General features: G+C 40.6%; 1 protein-coding gene across 1 annotated transcript; it reads left to right on the top strand.

Moving 5' to 3' along the window:
* The first annotated feature begins 13,326 nt into the window (after positions 1 to 13,326).
* Positions 13,327 to 14,784, top strand: LOC110890244. Its single transcript, XM_022137841.1, has 2 exons — positions 13,327 to 13,956; positions 14,017 to 14,784. The coding sequence occupies exons 1-2, from the start codon at positions 13,327 to 13,329 to the stop codon at positions 14,782 to 14,784; spliced, it is 1,398 nt and encodes a 465-aa protein (XP_021993533.1).
* The last annotated feature ends 697 nt before the right edge of the window (positions 14,785 to 15,481 follow it).

Genomic DNA, 15,481 nt, shown 5'->3' with positions numbered 1-15,481 from the left:
TTCTAAGTTGTCATATCTATTATGACATATCCACAAGAATCACACATGATTGGACCAAAATATACATAAGTCAAATGACTTGAGGTGCTCACATGTAAGGTTAGCCGCCACCCACCCAATTCGGTTCAATAAATTAACCAATGGCCAACGATGAGCCGTCCATCCCACCAATCAAATTTTATGGCCGCCCAAAACTATTGCTAGCTCACACGGGATTGGGCCGCCAATAAAAGTGGTGGACATGTGGGTTTTGGATTAGGGCTTGACTTTGAATCGCAGCCGACATACAAGGGGGTTTCAGAATTTCCACAACACACATCATCAACAATCATTAGTTTATCAATTCACAAGTTAAGCCACAATCAAATGGTCCAATAAAAGAGATCTCCTAATTTCAATTGTCGGCCACTTACTTATGTTTCATCCACACTTGTCAACTATATATTATTAGTTCAAGGCTATAGGAACCCTCATGTCAATACATCATCATTCTAATCGATTTGCATGCAATTTATGTTACACATCAAGCACACTTATCAATACAAATCCCACACATAAGAATTTACTAACCTAACAAATATCACATACTAAATCAGACCCGTTCATACAATTTCTTTAAGTATACGGTTGTCAGTATACATCAACCTATTCAACCTTGATTCATGACAGAAATATTAAGTCTTATCTATTAACCAACACATCATCAGCAAACAATAATTGCGACTTGACAGTTACAAAGATATTGAGCAAGTAATTATGTAAAGATTAAACACTAACCATGATGAACAAAACTAACGGATCGATCAGGAAGAAAGGTTCCAAATGTTGCTGCTACCGTCGCACAAGAGAAGAGTAGTTTAGGGTTTCTTAAAAGTGTTCTAGCATAACTGTTTTCACAAGTTATATCGTAACCATCATTTGGGCCAGCCGAACACCCTTGGGCCGAAGCCCAATCGTAACGAAAACACTGATTTCGTCGGAGAGATGGATGTTTTCGTCAAGTGGTTGTTTTCGGGTGTGAGTGATTTTGGCCAAAGCTCCAATTTTCTTCACAAGGTCTAAAATAATAATTTACAACTTTTATTTATTAGGTAACACTAACCAAAGTCAACATAACCACTTAATCAATCATCCAATATTCATTAAACATCAATTTTCAATACTTAACCAGGTGCACAAACCAGAACAGTTACGAGAAAAGATCTTGAAAACTCGGGTTGTCACAGGCATGTTGACCGTCTGCCCTGTTCGTTGTACGTTGACCGAAGTTCAGATATTGGTCGCTCTAGAACGAAACAAACCGGTCTCTATATGGTTGTAACCAGTTCAAATACAAATAGTCCATAATCTCTGTAACCAAAGTCAAGTGCAGTTAAGACAAGTCAAATAAGTACGATTATTAAACAAAAATAATATAAAACTTACCGCCGTTTTTTTGCTTGGCAATTTTGATCGTATTCGCTCGTACCAGTAGTTGTAGTCAAGATTGGTCGTTGAGTTAATTAGCTTGCTGATGTGCACAAAATGCAACATATAAATTACATCAATTGTGGCATAAATCTAACCCTTTTTTAGTACTAATGTTGGAAAAAGTATGTTTTTGTCTTCTTTTTGTATTTTCAGGATTAAATGAGCTCAAATAAATAAAAGAAGCAAAAACACAGCTAAATCTGACATAAATACAAGAAAAGGAACAAACGTGGCATGCCCGGCCTCCCCGACAGCATCTTCCCAAGCAAAACAAGAAAACAAAAGGCTGAACACGCCCCGTGCTCAACGAGCACGGGGGCGTGCCCAAGTGTCAGCAGAAAAGACAAAGTTGTAGAAGCTTCTATCGCTCACCACGGGGTCGTGCTCAGCGGACACGGGGCCGTGGTCAACTCTAAGATTCGCTGGATCTAGGGAAATCTTGATAGTACAGATACGCCTCTGCACACGGGGTCGTGCTCAGCGGACACGAGGGCGTGGTCAACTAATACAGACAAACTGCAATGAATGAAGAAAGAGAAGGAGGATGGACACGGGGCCGTGCCCAATGGACACGGGGCCGTGCCCGAGCTGCTGTTCAGGCTATAAATAGGGGTGCTTGGCTCATTTGCAAACCATCCCTTGGCACACCACCTCTCTCACACTTCACCCACCACCCACCACCATCACAACACCATCATCCACCACCATCATCCACCACCATCATCCATTGTCCATCAAAGAGTGTGTGAGTCGTCTCGGGATCCAAGATTGATCGTAAGAGTTCTTGACAATCAAAGGCCATGTTTGCCTAAGTCTCTTACATCACTTGGTGAAGACAAGTGTTTAGTGTAATACTTTTTATTTTTAATCTTTTTGCACTTTTTATTTGGTTATGTATTAATGACTTTAATAACTAGTTTCTTATGTTGAAGGTGATTCTTCCTTATCATTTGTCCGTGGTGTATTGGCATTATTTTACTGTCACCATTCATATCTCCACGGTCTATATGGAGATATGTTGGCTACCTGGTCGGGGGTTAAGGGAACGGTTTGGTAAGAGTCTTGCCATTGTTCAGTGTATAGATCCTGCAAAGGACCTGGGTCAAATTTAGTAGGACCTCCTTCAATACCCACCGGTATTGGATGGCGGGGGTCCAAACTCTTTGATCCCCTCATAAGTTAAACTACTATTAAATCTTTAACCCGGCTACTTAGGACTGTATCCCTACTGACTCAGACTACTTAGCCGAGGGTAACGTCACCTTCAAAAGAGGGGCCTACCACAATATGCATAATAACTTAATTAATTATATTTCAATAATCCAACCCTTTAGGATTGTATCCTTGCTGACTCAAACTACTGGGTTGAGGGTAACGTCACCTTCAAAAGAGGGGCCTACTACAATAACTAAGATAATCTCTTAAAAGTGCAAAAGTGCGGAAATAATCAAAGGTTACACTACACACTAGTCGGATTCAAGTGATTCATCTTGTCTATCTGTTTTTACTTTTATTTTATTTTTCAGCATCTTAGTTAGTTTTATTTTTCTAGTTAAAAAACCTTTTTTCTAACTTTTGATTTGATTAGACGTTGAGGATTAACCGGTAATAAAAGCTCTTGTGTGCTTGGACCACGTCGGTATCTTACCAACACTATACTACGTCCAGGATGGGTGCACTTGCCCATATGTGTGTTTAGTGTTAGTAAATATCGTATTTTATAAATTTAAAACTTGACTAAAAAGTGTAAAAGGGCTTAAAAATATACATTAAAAACTATACACACTTACGCACATCAAGTTTTTGGCGCCGCTGCCGGGGACACAAGGATTTTAAGAAAGTTAGGAATCAACGGCCTAATCGTTTTTTCTAATTTTTTTGTTTTTTTTAAGGATTTTCTTAATTTTTCAGCCTCTGCAGAACTCAGCACGGGCCGTGCCCGCTGAACACGCCTCGTGCCCAATCTTTGGAACTGGCAATCCTGTTTTACGTCAGACAGTAAGCTGAACACGGGGCCGTGCCCACTCAACACGCCCCGTGCCCAAGATTCAGTTACTGAAAACAGAACCGTAAGATCCCGACGCTTGGTAATCTCTGACACAAACATGAGTGATACTGATACTTTTTACTTTCGGCACTCTTATGGTACATGGTGTCAAATATGTGGTGGCTCTCATAAATAATTAGAATGTTATTTTCTAAATTATAAGCCCCATTATATAGACCCATTGTTTTCCTGTAGCCTTAAGAGGGGCGAAAGTAAAAATAATCCCTATCTCTCCCTCGAATACTCACAACCGGACCTTTTAAGAGAAATGCTTCTTGATGAACTATTTCAATTAGAAGATCTAATTCTTAATTGGTTAAAAGAACTTAAGATGGATTTCATTGACTCATCTCAAGACGATACCTAAGAAGAATTGTTGGGACCACATTCGAATAAAAACAACTTCGTTGTTCCCGATAATACCTTCGACTCTAGCGAAGACTTGGGCGATAGTCGTCCCTGTGTCGATTGTGCCGTGAAGGACTCTCCATCGACTTTGTTCGATACATACATAGACCTGAGCGATTCGGCATACACCTTCTTTAACGAGAGCCCGAGAAAGGGTTGGACTTGTCCACCTTCTTTCAAAAGAGGAATCACCCTCACCGACAACCTCTTGTGTTCTCATCTTAATATAGAGCAACTAAGGTATCTTAGCCACTTTGGGGTTGTTCCATCCAGTAAAGAACTGCCCGATACGGATAAGTTCCTTAGAAATAGACAAACTTCATAAACAGCCTTTCGACACGGGGCCGTGCCCAGGTCAACACGCCCCCGTGTCCACCAAAAGATTCCTTTCTGATTTTTATCAGAATACGGACAAAATGTGTCGGGATCTTGCCTGCACACGGGGCCGTGTCCAGCGTGCTGTCGTTTTCTATAAATGCAGCCAAGAATCCTGCACATTTGGACCATCCAGGGACAGAGATTTGAGAGGATCTTCTCACCTACCATCCTAGGTATTTTTTAAAAGAAGGTTCTAACAACCATCTTGTCCTTTCCTCTTTTATCCATTACCTTCTTCTTCATCTTTCTTGCTTCAACACCTCCATTGAAGCTTGAGATCACCATGATTCCAAGCTTTATTGGGATGTTTGTTAGGTTTTTGTTCAATGAATCTTGTTATACAACATTGTTTTAAGTTATTTCTGCTAAAAAATGCTTCATAAGTGGGAAAAATAATTTGAAACTCCAAGATTCCTTGTTCCAAAAATCTGCAGAAAGGTGAACACGGGGCCGTGCTCATTGAGCATGGGTCCGTGTCCGATGTACTGTTTCATTAAAACGAACTCTTTTTGGTTTGTTTTCGTAGAATGTCAAGTCAAAACAGTGGAACATCTTCTGCACATTCTAGAAAAAGTCGGAGGGAAAGAAGGTCTTCAATTGAAGCAACTCTCATATGCTACGTAATGGCATTACGTGAAGCCCTTGACGAGATGACTTCGGTAGAGGAGGTCCTTATAGACCGTATAAATTATCTTACGGTGGGGCTGGAAAACAGTTTTCAAGAAATTAACCTCTTGCACCAGAGGTTAAACATTCTTGTAACACCTCCCATGGAACCAATCCTCCCTCAAGAGGATTGGAACCTAGCACTTGAAATCAACAATCCTACTGGGTGGGATGACATTCCAGCAGAGCCTCCTCTTGAAGATCTACAAGAAGTCCCAGTGAAGGTTGCACCCCCGCAAACCGATGCCAATGAGCCCGCCTTTTTTCTCCCAAGGGAGATAGAGGAATGGATCGCCGACGTGTGAGGGACCCATTCCCGAAGAAAGAAGTTCTTCAAGCCGCATCCAACCGAGAGAATTATCTTTTCGGAAATTTTGCTAATAGAATAAGTTTTAGGCTAGAACTTCTTGGTTTAGATTTCTTGTGTTTCTTTTGACCTATCTATCTATAACTTATTAGGAGTACTATGTAATTTCTCTCTATTTAATGGAATGATGGTTTTAGTTAATTTGGTGTTTGGATGATGTTGTAATGGATAAAACACACTCGGGATGGTGAAGGATAACAAGGGAAACTTGCACCAGCACCCCATGCACGAAAATAGGGCCATTCAACAAAATTTTCTTCACTACAGCAAGTTCAGCACGGGCCGTGCCCGCCCAACACGGCCCCGTGCTGCACAAATCTGCAAAAATGCCCAGTTCAGGTAACTGGACATGGGGCGTGCTCACTGAACACGCCCCCGTGCCCAGGCTTCTGCTTCTTTTTACAAACTTGTGTTACTGGCGATCTGAACACGGGGTCGTGCCTGGACACCACGGGGCCATGTCCAGACGCCCAGTAACATAAAATTTTGCTTTTACACACCTTTTTACACATTCAATCAACCTAAAACTTATTTTTGGGACACATTGAGGACAATGTGTAATTTAAGTGTGGGGGGGGGGGATGCTAAAACCTTGCATCTTGCAAGTCCTAAATACAAGCCTTACACAAAACTCTATTGGAACCGCTAATCACCCCAAATTTTTTTCAAAAATTTTCATTTTTTTTTTACTTGTCTAAGTTTAAGTTGGGAAATTCAAGTTCTAAAAAGGTTATATTTTTACAAATTTACAACCGATAGCGTCGTGATAAAAAGAACCAACATAAGAAAATTATGAAACGGCATGACAAATTTAGTTAAAATTTGATTATATATACTTGATTACATAAAAAAAACCCATTACCACAAAAAGTGAGTTTTGAGCCTTATTTGAGCATACAAATACATATCTTTAAACTAAATGCTCATTTTTCGTTTCTTGTGTGAATAGCCGCTTGGTTCTTACGACTCTAGAACTTGCCACGACGATACATTCCCGGTCCTTACCAACTTAAACCCGAGTAAGTAAATGATGGAGGCATTAGGACTAACCCTTTTTATTTCTACACCATTATTTTTTCTTTTTCTTTTACCACCTACCCAAAATCCCCCCTAGTTAACCCCTTTGAACCTAAACCTTTTCATTTCTTAACCCAAAACAAACAAAAACCCTTTTACCCACCAAAACCCTTTTTCCTTTTAAACCCTTTGTTTTAGTAACAAGCTCGATTTTTATTATGACTCTAAAAAAATAAAATAGAATATGATGATGAAGCCAAAGAAATAAACAAACAAGTTTATCAAAAACAACTTTGTTTGAAAGAAATGCTTCATCAAAATAAAAAGTTTTGAAAAATAACGAGTTTTATGAAAACCGACGCTTTTTACGCTTTTCGCCCTTTTACTAACCACTAACCCAACCACCCACCTTTAGCCCAAGCCTAACCCTTCACCCCAAAAGTCCTCTTGATATTTACAAAGGTGTATAGTTAAAAAGGAGCAGGATTGATTGCTTGGCAAGCTTATGGTATGAGTAAGTTCCATGCCGCTCTTGAGTGATTCACTAAAAATACATCTTCGGCCTTGAGTGATCCCCCGTGAGGTATGTGAACTTGTATATAAATGGAATTTTAAAAAAGGCATGTCATGCCCTAATGAGTAATTTATCTTATGAAATGTTTTTAATAAATCATGATGAATAGGATTGTAAATAAATAAAAATAAAACTTAAATAAAGAATCTTGGAAATCCCGACACTCTATGACAAGCCAAAAAATCTTCTCTTCTACCCATTCCATTTGGGAGTGTAAAGCCACATTATAAAGAGTTTTGCATGAGTACAAGCAAAGATTCAAGTGTGGGGGTATTTGATGTGCACAAAATGCAACATATAAATTACATCAATTGTGGCATAAAACAAACCCTTTTTTAGTACTAATGTTGGAAAAAGTATGTTTTTGTCTTCCTTTTGTATTTTCAGGATTAAATGAGCTCAAATAAACAAAAGAAGCAAAAGACAGCTAAATCTAACAAAATACAAGAAAAGGAACAAACGTGGCATGCCCGGCCTCCCCGACAGCATCTTCCCAAGCAAAACAAGAAAACAGAAGGCTGAACACGCCTCGTGCTCAATGAGCACGGGGGTGTGCCCAAGTGTCAGCAGAAAAGACAAAGTTATAGAAGCTTCTATCGCCCACCACGGGGTCGTGCTCAGCGGACACGGGGCCGTGGTCAACTCTAAGATTCGCAGGATCTAGGGAAATCTTCATAGTACAGATACGCTTCTGCACACGGGGTCGTACTCAGTGAACACGGGGGCGTGGTCAACTAATGCAGACAAACTGCAATTAATGAAGAAAGAGAAGGAGGATGGATGCGGGGCCGTGCCCAATGGACACGGGGCCGTACCCGAGCTGCTGTTCAGGCTATAAATAGGGGTGCGTGGCTCATTTGCAAACCATCCCTTGGCACACCACCTCTCTCACACTTCACCCACCACCCACCACCATCACAACACCATCATCCACCACCATCATCCATTGTCCATCATAGAGTGTGTGAGTCGTCTCGGGATCCAAGATTGATCGTAAGAGTTCTTGACAATCAAAGGCCATGTTTGCCTAAAATCACTTGGTGAAGACAAGTGTTTAGTGTAATACTTTTTATTTTTAATCTTTTTGCACTTTTTATTTGGTTATGTATTAATGACTTTAATAACTAGTTTCTTATGTTGAAGGTGATTCTTCCTTATCATTTGTCCGTGGTGTCTTGGCATTATTTTACTGTCACCATTCATATCTCCACGGTCTATATGGAGATATGTTGGCTACCTGGTCGGGGGTTAAGGGAACGGTTTGGTAAGAGTCTTGCCATTGTTCAGTGTATAGATCCTGCAAAGGACCTGGGTCAAATTTAGTAGGACCTCCTTCAATACCCACCGGTATTGGATGGCGGGGGTCCAAACTCTTTGATCCCCTCATAAGTTAAACTACTATTAAAACTTTAACCCGGCTACTTAGGACTATATCCCTGCTGACTCAGACTACTTAGCCGAGGGTAACGCCACCTTCAAAAGAGGGGCCTACCACAATATGCATTAATAACTTAATTAATTTTCTTTCAATAATCCGACCCTTTAGGATTGTATCCTTGCTGACTCAAACTACTGGGTTGAGGGTAACGTCACCTTCAAAAGAGGGGCCTACTACAATAACTAAGATAATCTCTTAAAAAGTGCAAAAGTGCGGAAATAATCAAAGGTTACACTACACACAAGTCGGATCCAAGTGATTCATCTTGTCTATCTGCTTTTACTTTTATTTTATTTTTCAGCATTTTAGTTAGTTTTATTTTTCTAGTTTAAAAACCTTTTTTCTAACTTTTGATTTGATTAGACGGTGAGGATAAACCGGTACTAAAAGTTCTTGTGTCCTTGGACGACCTCGGTATCTTACCAACACTATACTACGTCCACGATGGGTGCACTTGCCCATATGTGTGTTTAGTGTTAGTAAATATCGTGTTTTATAAATTTAAAACTTGACTAAAAAGTGTAAAAGGGCTTAAAAATATACATTAAAAACTATACACACATACGCACATCACTTGCCCCACTTGTAAAGAAACCTTTCCCAGCTTTCTTCAATTTTAAAGGCGTGCAATGTTTGGCAATGTTTTGTTGTATGTGCCACCTACACAATGAATGTCTAGCCTTGGGAAACACGGTGGCACGTGCATTCATTAGGGCGCGATCTCTATCCGTTACTATTACACGGGGTTCCATAACATTGTCTAATGAGTGTTTCAACCTCTATAGAACCCATGTGAAGCTTTCTTATTTCTCGTTGCTTATGAACGCATGAGCAGTGCAAAACGACATTAACATGGATGTAATACCGATAATCTGAACTAGTGGCATTTTGTACCGATTCGTCGTGTAGGTGGAGTCTATAAGCAACACATGCGGGAAGGCGCGCCACAACATGTTCGAGTCTGGGAGGATGAAGAAAACATCCTCGACCCGTTCGCCATTTTTAGATGTTCTATGGTAAAAAAACAAACCCAACATTCTCCAACCGGTCGAAAAGTATCTACATTGGAGTCTCGCCGACTTGTTCCATTTGACCCAATTTGGCCCGAACGTTGTATATGGTGTTTCTTGTTGAGACATTATGGGGGTTCTGTTCTTTAATGGCAGCAAGAATGTCTCATGGTTTTATGTTCTGATGCGTAAGTTGCTCCATCGTCCTCTCTTCCGCTGGAGTCAGCCTCATTAGGGACGGATGACCCTCTGGATACAGAAAGGGTTCGTGGTTATGTTTAGCTTCGTCAACCCTTAGATCCCAATAACCTAACTGTAACGCCCAGCGTCCCTGAACTTTAGGCTCTTGTCAAGAATAGTCCCTGAAGTTTTAACTTTTTGGATAATTTAGCGTAAACCTGTTGGATTGTCTATTTTCTTGGAATGTCTAAGTATACATTTGGAAATGCCTAATTCTATACGATTTGAATGCCTAAATCTATGCTTGAATGTCTCTCTGGAATGCCTAATGTTGGAATGCCTAAATGTGGGAATGTCTATACGTAGGATTGCCTAAATTCTATATGATTGGAATGCCTAAATGTCTATATGCTTGGATTGTCTAAATCACAAAGCTTGGAATGTCTATATACTTGGAATATCTAATTCTATGTGCCGGAATGTCTAAATCTATTTGGTGCTTGACTCCGTAGACTCGTGAAACTTGATTCTTGGTTGAACGAGAGACTGGAACCTTGCCACTGGCGGAATCTATTAAATCTTGTAAACTTTTGATGTGTGTATGGTAATCTAGTTATTCTATTACTCGAATAAAACGCAACGCTAACCTAACTCGCAAAGGAATCAAAGTCTGGAACACGGAAAGGTCGGGTTGGCCAGGGTGCCATCCGATCGGACTACCATCCTATCGGATTGTCACCCTATCGGATAACCACTCGATTGGACAGCAGTCCGATGTGACAGTCACTTGAACCAAGCCCACCTTCCCTCCTCTTCTCCCTCCCACTATAAATAGACCTGTCACATCACCTTTTTTAGTGATGTGACAGCTCTGCTCGACCAGACCCTCTATCTCCTCATTTTCTTGCTGATTTCGGTACGTTTCAAGCTAGATTCTTGTACTTTCTTACTCTACACATCATCCTTTACGTGATTCTTTCTTGAAATCACACTTTTCACCGTGAAATCTCTCAGATCAGAGTTCTTGATGGTGATGTCATCATGGTGGTTTGTACAAACTGCCATGTGATGTCATTCTAATCAAGATCTAGCTCGGATCTAAGGTGTTTCATGCGTTTTACATTAAATCTAAGCTAAATCTATACTTTCCATATAAAATTCGGATTATTCTTCATCTTTTCTTCAAACTTTCGATTTACTTCGGTGATAAACGGGACTGAACGGATTGTAGACTTGATCGGTGGTCTAGTGTTGGTTTAGGGACGGATTGTTCACTGATTAAGACGATCACGGGATGGATTCCGGCATAAACCCGTCACTAACAGACAAACGGGTCGGACTGGGGTGATTCCCGATTGATCAGAATGTCTGTGAAATGATAAGTTACTGTTGCCTCAGTCTTTACTGTGACGTCACCATTAATTTTCAAACTTAGAATTTTTGCAACATTGGTAAACTATCAGAACTAGGAAGTCTGATCGAATGGCAACCCGATCGGACAGCCGTCCGATCGAGCAGCCATCCGATTGGAACGACTAGGTTATCTGCACTCGGACCAAGTGGCAATCCGATCGGATTACCGTCCAATCGAACAGCCACCTAGTCTCTTCTTTTATAAAATTTACTCAAGTGGCAACCCGATCGGATGGCCATCCGATTGGGCAACCATCTGTCCTCTCACCCGGATATGTCACGCGACCGACTGGCCATCCGATCGGACAACCATTCGATCCAGTAACTATTCCAACACTTGTGAAATCTCGTTATTCTACTCGGCTCTTATCCTATTGTAATCTAATCAGGCTAACTCTAAAAGAGCTCCCTTTGATCCAATAACAGTTGCGACTGTTAAGCAATCACTGTGAGTATACCCGATCCCTTTTCTTTTACTTTAAACTTTTGGGTTGTAACATGTATTCTATTAAAATATATACTTTTTGGAAATCTAAACTCTATCCTATGTGTTTGTGAAAACTTGTGCATTCTAGTATTCTATTTGTGCTATGTGACGTTTAATCCAGGGTGTTTAGTTCCGCCATCGGTTGGGGTGCGACAGATTGGTATTAGAGCCATAACTATAGGGAATTAGGATAAGTAGGAATACTTGCCCTAGTCTATAGTTCTAGGAACTTGATTCTTATTTGTTGCTTAAGACTTATGCATTCTACCGTATCTGCTTCCTAGCAGCACATGTTCCTATTGAACTTACATGCCTTTCCTAAGGCTGATACAATGTACACTTTATATACTATGAAAACACTGTTACGCAGTGTTTATATTTTGCACGAGATTTGCTCACAAATGGGAAATCTCAATATTATTCTAGTGGGCCTTGTCTGCGGATAAGGGCCCACAACATTTAGGGTACGATGTCGTCAAGTTAGAGGTGAAACTCAGACCTTGATAACTAGTCCCACTCTTTAACGTTTTATGTCTCGCCAAGGTCTCGAAACTTCCATTCAATTGAGAATGTGAAATGACCAAAAGGACGAATATCGTAGGCCTAACATCGATGACGTATTTGTCCAAGTAAGTCAAGACACGTTAACTCAATTCGAAAGGGGTTCGAATCACTTTGGTTAGTCACAGTTCCTCTACCCGGAACAATCTTGTGTTTTTAAAAGCCTATCTTGTTTTTATGTTATCTCGATTTTATGAATTTGGTTCTATCTATATGGTTTTAAACTTGATTCTTCGTCCATTTTGGTATATTTTGCACAAATCACACGTCGTCCGCAATCTAAAACGTTAATTCTAATCTCTGATCGAACTAAATTTATGAAGTTTTATTCTATGTGTAATCTATGTGGTAATCTTAACCGACTATTATGTTTTGAGGTGTTGATTTTGGGTATGAACCACTAAGATGACATGGAAGTACGAGACAGAAGTGGCATGTCCGGAGCATGGTGGATACGCCGCTCGTACTTCCTATATATAAGTGCTTCCGGCATGTTACCAACTTTCGTACCAAGTGCCATACGAGATTAGTGTTTACAGACCAGTGTGGAAAATCTAGGTAATATACGGAACGTCTATGCAATCTATGGAAAGCCTATGCAATCTATTAGCAGACTATGTAATCTATGAAAATTCTAGCATAATTGTGTTAATCTATGACAATCTAGCGAGTTAAACTATTTTGAGCTAAACTATGTTGAACTATCTTAGTCTATTGGTTTAATCTATAATTTATTTTGAGCTAAACTATGTTGAACTATCTTAGTCTATTGTTGAACTATCTTAGTCTATTGGTTAAACTATGTTAAACTATCTACTTAAGCAAGCTATGACAATCTATCAATATAATCTATGCCAACCTATGAAATGATCTATGTTAATCTACTTGAGTATTCTACGCCGATCTATTTTGAGTATTCTATGTGATTTATTTGAGTAACCTATGAGTAATCTACGATGATGATGATAATGGGTATGTGGAGAGTTGCAACACGTAACATGACACCGAGTACGAGGCAGAGGCGATGTACCCGAAGCGTGGTGGATACGCCGCTGGTACTTCCTATATATAAGCGTTTCTGACATGTTGACCAAACTTCGTACAACGTGCCATGTGAAGGTCGTACGTTTTGTGGTGTTAGTCTATCTCATATCCTGATCCTTTAATCCATCGTGAGTAAATCTTTATCGTGGGACTTCGTAACCTAGACTGATACGATCCTTATATTGGAACTCGTAGATGTCTGCTCGAAGACTCTCTGACAACCTAAGGAAATCAAGGGAGAAGTCCCAGAAAAGATGATGTCATTCATGGCCGATCAGATCGCTCGGGTCGTGCCAAAGATCGTTTCCGAGCTCCAAGGATCTACCACTCCTCCATCTTCTGTAGATTCCAAAACGGAGAAGCCGACTACTACCAAGTTCAACTATAAACACTTCGTCTCCTGCAACCCCAAACCATTTACGGGCAGTGATGGGGTAACAGCTATGCTAGAGTGGTTTGACAGCATAGAGGTCACTTTCATCAACAGCGAATGCCCCGAACATTTGAAAACCAGGAGTGCTACTGGAGTGTTTCAAGGTAGGGCTTTGGAATGGTGGGCTAATGAAAGGAACATCCGTACAAATGAAGCAGCTTATGCCCTTCCATGGGCTGAGGTGCGTGAATTGATGATGCTTGAATTCTGCCCTCCCCATGAACAGCTCAATCTCGAAGAAGAATTTTGGCACTTAAAGCAAATTGGTGATGACAACATGGCGTATACTACCTGGTTCAAGCAGCTAAGTTTTATCGTTCCTCACTTGGTTTTGACTCCTAAGCGAATGATAACCAAGTATATCAATGGTCTGCCTCCTACTATACGTGATTCCATCGAAGCAGCTCACCTAGGAACTATTGAGGAATTCTACCGTCTCGCAACCAATCTCAACAACAATCGTGTGCGTGATAAACAGTTTGCTACCCCTGCTCCTTCAAAGTCTGCAAATTAACTCACTCAGCAGCCAAGTGGCAGCAAGAACAAGAAACGGAAAGCTCAGGGCTCGGGATGTAATGCTATTACTCCTGCTGCTAACCCTACAGCGAAACCTGCTCCTACTCCTGCTGCTGCTAACCCTGCTGCTCCTGAGGTGAAGATACAATACACTCGGTCTTACCCTAAGTGTGCGACGTACAACTTTCATCATCCTGCTACTTCTGCATGCCGATTGTGCACCAACTGTAACCGCTATGGTCACACGGCTCCCTACTGTCGTCAAGCTAATCCTGCTCCCCAAGCTCAGCAAGCTCCTGCTCCACCAGCTCAAGCAGCTCTTCCAGCTCCTCCTCTACAGAACCCAGGGCCGATCAATGCAGTTCGTGCATGTTTTCAGTGTGGGGATACTACTCATCTTCGCAATCGTTGCCCCCAGCTGAACCAAGATCAACAAGCAGCCACTCGTGGACGAGCGTTTAACCTCAATGCTAATCAGGCTCGCAACAACAATGACATGGTGAATGGTATGTTTCTCGTTAATAATCTCTATGCTTCGATCCTATTTGATACTGGTGCCGATAAGAGTTTTGTGTCCGTGGAATTCGAGTCTTTGATAAATTATACACGCTCTAAGTTACCTGAGTCGTTCTCTGTTGAGGTCACCAATGGTAAGTCGATTCTTGTTAATTCTATTGTGCGTGATTGTTCCTTGATTCTTAACGATCACGTATTCTCTATTGATCTTATACCTATGCGTTTGGGTAGTTTTGATGTCATTATCGGCATGGATTAGATGTGTAAGAACCATGCCGAGATCGTTTGTCATGATAAGCTTGTTCGCCTTCCTCTTCCATCTGGTGATCTTTTACATGTTTATGGAGACCGACCTTCGAAAGGACTAAGGCTAATGTGTGACAACTGGCACAAAACCGGTAATTTTCGTACAATTTAATTAATACTTGATAACCGCAATTATGTGCTTAAATGTCAACATTGTCTGATTACATACTATACAAGTGAATTCATGCACATTTTATACTACAAAATATTGCTTTATGCATTAATGAATAGCGTTGTGTCAGAAATACTAGTAAACTCACCGGTAAGACACATTGTGTCAACAATTCTGTAGAAAGCAGTCAGACAATAGAATTGGGGCCTAGGTGTAGGTCCAACGTCTAAAATACATTAAAACCCAAGAATGGACACAAGGGTTAAAATATAGACGTTCTGAAAGCTAGAATATGCACTAAAAAGCACCCAAAACACACTTTAAATGCTGAATTTCATATATTTCAGCAAAATTCAGCATTGTAACAAGTTTGTAACATATAAAAATATGACTAATTGGTCCAGAATGCTTTCCTAAGTGTCGGGAATTGAAAGTGTCACAAAAGGGTACATAAGGGACACTAAACGGTGCAATTTAGCACTTTAACGAACCGGTATTTAACCGAACAACCGGACATTACCCGAAACATCGAAATATT

This window comes from Helianthus annuus, chromosome 2, assembly GCF_002127325.2.
Source record: "Helianthus annuus cultivar XRQ/B chromosome 2, HanXRQr2.0-SUNRISE, whole genome shotgun sequence".
Taxonomy (NCBI): Eukaryota; Viridiplantae; Streptophyta; class Magnoliopsida; order Asterales; family Asteraceae; genus Helianthus; species Helianthus annuus.
Note: the sequence above shows the minus strand (reverse complement) of the source record. Positions and strands in the feature narration are given on the sequence as shown.